The following is a 6,000-nucleotide window of genomic DNA, read 5'->3' as shown; positions in this document are numbered from 1 at the left end:
TTTAAATCGAGGCATCTACTTTATCGACGTTAAAAGTTTATTTCCTAATTCCTGTAGTATTTTATTCGAAAACTTTCTTCGTAATTATGAACATTTTGATATGTACAAACGTTCCTTAGTGCTTTCGTTAGAACTTCCTAAATCCTGAACACGATATCTCAATCCATTTGGACGTAGTGAGGACCGAAAATAATGAAAATCATTTTATTCTCCACACAAAAATTTTATGAATGAACTTAGTCACGTGATCTTGACTTTATCGACGGTCAAAGTTTCTTTTTCTCTCCGCTAGAAATCGCTAAAAATGTTCCAAAAATAATTATAGGTTACGTGTATGCAGATACTTATTTGTTGATTTTCAACGAATGTGCAAATCTTATTGCTTACATCCATTTTTTTAAAGGTTTAGACGATTTAGTCCAAAACTGGTGTCAGTGCTCAATATACGCGAACCAAAAAATCCGAAATGCATCAAACCAAAAATTATCTGCATAGTGCTATAACTCGAATGGTAATATCCTTTTAGATCGATTTATAAATAAACTTTCTTTAAAACTATAAACACATTGATGTATACAAACGTTCTTTAGTGCTTTTTATTTAATCTGTCAAATTTTAAACACGATATCTCAATCCGTGTGGACACAGTGAACACCAAAGAAATGCTCATATCCGGGGACTAGTTTGGTCACGTGGTCACAAAGAGCATGCCTTTAAGAAACTTTTAAATCCACAATTTAAAAAAATAAAAATTCAAGAGTTCCACTCTGTGTACTTTAATTTGCAGCCCAGTTTTTATTAGAGCTCGAATTTTTCAACTTCTTTGACCGCGAACAATGTTTGGCGTACCAGGAAATGACCGGGAATTTTTTCCTTTAATTAAATCAGCCACCCTGATTATCCAATTTTACCATATTTTTTTTTCTTTTGTTTTTTTTTTTTATAGTCTTGGAAACTTGGAAGAGGCGAGGAAGAACTTGGAAGAATCGTTGAGTCGTGCAAATCAGGAAGCTGAACACGATCCGGGATATTATAATTCAATATCTGTGACTACCACCTACAATTTAGCAAGATTGAACGAAGCTTTGTGCACTTTTGACAAGGCTGAGAAGTTGTACAAGGATATTTTGAAGGAGCATCCGAACTATGTTGATTGTTATTTACGATTGGGATGCATGGCTCGAGACAAGGGACAAATTTATGAAGCTTCTGATTGGTTCAAGGACGCGCTCAGGATCAACAATGAACATCCGGACGCCTGGTCTCTGCTCGGAAATCTCCATTTGGCCAAAATGGAATGGGGTCCTGGGCAAAAGAAATTTGAGAGGATTCTGAAAAATCCGAGCACGAGCACTGACGCTTATTCTTTGATTGCCCTCGGCAACATTTGGTTGCAAACTTTGCACCAGAGTGGAAAAGATAAGGATAGGGAGAAGAGGCATCAGGATCGTGCTTTGGCGATGTACAAACAGGTAATTTTAATTTAGAATTCCGAAATTATATATTCATAATTAAAGGCTTTTTATTAAATTTTAAATATTATCGCAGTTTGAAATATTCCATTTTTATACCGTTCAATTTGAAATTTTGTAATTGAGAAAAAGGCCAATTACCTAATATTAACAAATATCTGACTTTTCAGTCGGAGAAATTCTCACGAGCATGAGAATATGCTCGATCTTTATCTGCTTTGAGAATTTATAAGCATTTTGAATTAGGATTTGAAAAATCGTATTTTCTATTTTTATTGATGATAATTACATTATTTAAATTTCGCGGAAAAATTTATCGATTCAAATTGGAAATGGAGTTTTCAATTCAAAAAGGTCAATTATGAACCTAAGAAATGAATTTTTAACTAAAATGATTAATTTTTAACCAAATAGTTCAATCTTCCTCTCGAAAGATTAATTTTCTACGAAAAAAATCTGAATTTTGACAAAGAACATGAATTTTTATTTGAAAAAGATCGATTTTCAAACAAAATTAGAATAGTAAAAATGTTAGGAAAAGAAATGTTCTACCAAAAAAGATAAAAAAAGAATTTTGAACAAAATAGATTTGTAAACAATCAAAAATGATTGTTTAACGAAAAATATAAGAATTAACTTTCCCGTTCAAGAAATCAATTTTCCACAAAAAAAAATTCATTTTTCCAAAAATAATTAAATTTTAAACCCAAAAGATGAATTTTCTACCAAAAAAATACAGTTTCAGTAAAACATATAAATTTCAGAAAAGTTAATTTTTAACAAAAAACAAGTTTTCAACGAAATGAATTTTCAGCTAAAAATATCTATTTTTGAAGCAAGAATTAAATTCAAACATGGAATTTTCAAGCAAAATCTTCGGTAGATTCATAAAAATTAAATTTTAGAATTAAATTATTAGTTAAATCAATCAATTTTCAACTAAAAAAAAATTCTAAATAAAATAATTAAATTTGAAAACCAAAATATGAATTTTCTACCGAAAAAGTTATAGTTTCAATCAAATATATAAATTTTTAACTAAAAAAGATAAATTTACAAACCAAAACTAGAATATTTCAATTTGCAGTTAGAAAAGTAAAATTTAAAGATTAACAAAAATAGATTTTTCAGCAAAATTAATTAGTTTTCAACTAGAAATATAAATTTTCAAGCAAAAATTGAATATTTACATCTTCAGTTGAAAAAATTAATTTTCAACTAAAAGGAACGAATTTTCAGTCTAATAAATTCATTTTTAATGACAGTGATGAATTTTTGACTCAAGTAGTGAATTTTTTAATCCGAAAGATGAATTTTCTATTTAAAAAAAACACCAATTTCTAACCCAAATTCTGTTTTCAATTAAAGAAATGAATTCTTAACAAAAAATATATTAATTAATTTTTCTACAAAACAAAACATTTTTTACGAAAAAAATGACATTTCTATAAAAAAGGCAAATTTTCTACAAAATATGGAATATTTAAAATAAACTTTCGACCAAAAATGAAAAAAATTTTCAACGAAATAGTTTTTTTTTTCATTTAAAAAATGATGTCTTAACCAAAAATAGAAAAATAAAATTTTTATTGAAAACAATCAATTTTCAACAAAAAAAAAAACGAATTTTCAACAAAATAATTTAAATTTAAACCCAAAAGATGAATTTTCTACCAAAAAAGATACAGTTTTAATCAAATGTGTACATTTTCAAATAAAAAAGATAAATTTACAAACCAAAACTATAATAGATCAATTTGCACGTAGAAAACTAAAATTTAAACAACAACAAAGATTTTTCCGCAAAATTAATTAATTTTCAAGTAAAAATATCAATTTTCAATAAAAAATGGAATAGTTACATCTTCAGTTGAAAAAATTCATTTTGAACTAAAAAGAAACGAATTTTTAGCTAAACAAATTAATTTTTAATGACATTGATGAATTTTATAATAAAAAAAAACAAAACAATTTTAACCAAATATTTTTTTCCAACCAAAAAGTTGAATTCATAACAAAAAAAAATAGAAAAGTTAAATTTTCTCCAAAACAGAAATTTTTAACGTAAAAGATTACAAAAGACTACATTCTTATAAAAAAAAAGAGACAATTTTACATAAAAAATGGATTATTTAAAGTAAATTATTAACTAAAATTAGAAATATTTATCTAAAAAATTTTAATTTTTAACCAAATATAAAGTTGAATTTTCCACATAATACATACTTTTTTTAACCAAATATTATAATCTTTAAGTCAAAAAGGCGAATATTCAATAAAAAAAAGTTCGATTTTCTTTCCAAAAATGTGAATTTCTAACATAATAGTTCATTTTCAACAAAAAAAAAACAATCATTTTTAACCATGATGTATGAATAAACAAATTTTTTTAATGTTACAAAATTAAGATTCCAATCTTTAAATATTAATGGTCACGAAAAATTGGTGACGAATAGTAACGGAATTTTGAAAATAAAGTTTGGCGGCCACACTAATATGATATTATTTTAGTCAATTATTTGATTTGCATTTCTAAGTTTATTTCTGTTTTTTTTGCTGGTGGTTCCTCTTTTCGAATATATTTTTAGTCAAAAATTGTATTATTTAGTTGAAAATTCAACTATTTTGGTAGAAAATTAATTTTTCAAATTAAAAATTCTTAATTTTGTGTTGAAAATTAAACTATTCTTTTTTTAATTCACCTATTGATATATATTTTTGTAGAAAGTTTATCTTTTTGGGTTAAAAATTTAACTGTTTTATGGAAAATTGATCATCTTTGGTTGAGAATTTAACTATTTTATTTATTATTATTATTATTATTATTATATTATTATTATTAATATTAAAAATAAATTTCTATACCTGAAACTGTAATTATTCGAAAGGAAGATTCATAATTTTACTTAAAAATTTATCTCTGATCAAAAGTTTAACTATTTATTTATCCTATTTTTGTGTTGAATATTTATCTCGTTGATTGAAAATTGAACAATTTTGTTTGAAAATTCGTTATTTTTTGGTTTGAAATTTATTTTATGAATTGATCATTTATTTTTACATTTTTTGTCAAAATTGATATTTTTTAGTTGAAATTTCGTATTTTTTGGTAGAAAACTAATCTTCTTGGTTGAAATGGTCTCTTTTTTATTTAAAAATACAACTGTTTGGTTGAAAGTTAACTTTTTGTTGGTAATTTATATTTTTGAGTTGAAAATTCAACTGTTTTACACAAAATTTATCTTTTGGCTTAAATTGGACTATTTTGTTGCAAATCATTTTTTTTTTACACTGCAAGTTTAATTTTTATAGTTTTTGTTGAAAGTTCATCTTTTTTAGATATTAGGCTTACTTTTTTTTACTGAGAATTCATCTTTTTAAGTTGAAAATTTAATTATTTTGTTGAAATTCTAAATGTTTTGTCGAAAATTCTTTTTTTTTGCATTTGAAGTATGAACTGTTAAATTTTTCATTGAAAATTTATCGTTATGTTTACAAACTTTAACTATTTGGTTAAAAATTTGAATATTCTCTTGAAAGTTTTATAATTTTGTTGAAAATTTAACTATTTTGTTAACATGTTATATTTTTTTGTCTTTTTTGATAGGTGTTTTGTAAATACTTTTTTATTATGAAAAAAGAAATAAAATGGACGAGAAAAAAGAAAGAAAAAAGACGATTTGGTGGTTGTCTTATTTTGTCCCTATTTTATATTAGTTTTTATTTTATATTATATAAAAAATATATTATTTTTTTATTATTTTATTTATATTATTTTTAGTTTTTACATTATATATATATTTTTTTATTAGGTCTATTGTCCAAATATTATCGTTAAATTCTTTTCTTTTTGTAATTTTCAAGAAATTCCTCGTTAAATTTAAAATTTGTAACTGTTCTTTTTTAATTCTTGAAAATTGCATTTTAGGTATTGAGAAACGATCCAAAAAATATTTGGGCAGCAAACGGAATTGGTGCAGTTCTCGCACACAAAGGTTGCGTGAATGAAGCGAGAGATATTTTCGCTCAAGTCCGCGAAGCAACAGCAGATTTTTGCGACGTTTGGCTCAATATCGCCCACATTTACGTTGAACAAAAACAATTTGTCAGCGCCATTCAGATGGTAATGAAATTTACGATCAATATTAACAATATTCTTTTAAATTTTCGTTTTTTTTTCACATAATTTTTCATTTTTTTTTCTTTTTAGTACGAAAATTGTTTGAGAAAGTTTTACAAGTACCACCATGTGGAAGTTTTGCAATACCTTGGACGCGCCTACTTTAAGGCGGGGAAACTACAGGAGTCGAAAATGACTCTTTTGAAGGTAAATTGTATTTTGAAGAATATATCATTCATACTTTTTCCCATATTCCTCTTTTTTTACATTTTCAAAAAAGAATTCCCCTTTTTTCCTTCGGTTATCAAGATACATCCTCTGCTTTTTTTTACTTTAATCTGAAATGAATTGATTAAACCCAATGACAAAATCCAATTATTTTGAATTGAAAATTCTAGTATAATATTA

The 6,000-nt window shown here is 25.2% G+C and overlaps 1 protein-coding gene across 1 annotated transcript in view; it reads left to right on the top strand.

Moving 5' to 3' along the window:
- LOC117175941 (RNA polymerase-associated protein CTR9 homolog) overlaps positions 1–6,000 on the top strand; it is a 61,848-nt gene that overhangs the window by 33,157 nt on the left and 22,691 nt on the right. The window contains exons 8-10 of the mRNA XM_033365803.1: positions 947–1,472; positions 5,401–5,595; positions 5,683–5,799. Coding sequence (XP_033221694.1) covers positions 947–1,472; positions 5,401–5,595; positions 5,683–5,799 — 838 coding nt within the window. The remainder of the gene's footprint in view (positions 1–946; positions 1,473–5,400; positions 5,596–5,682; positions 5,800–6,000) is intronic.

This window comes from Belonocnema kinseyi, chromosome 7 (assembly GCF_010883055.1).
Source record: "Belonocnema kinseyi isolate 2016_QV_RU_SX_M_011 chromosome 7, B_treatae_v1, whole genome shotgun sequence".
NCBI classification, from domain to species: Eukaryota; Metazoa; Arthropoda; class Insecta; order Hymenoptera; family Cynipidae; genus Belonocnema; species Belonocnema kinseyi.
Note: the sequence above shows the minus strand (reverse complement) of the source record. Positions and strands in the feature narration are given on the sequence as shown.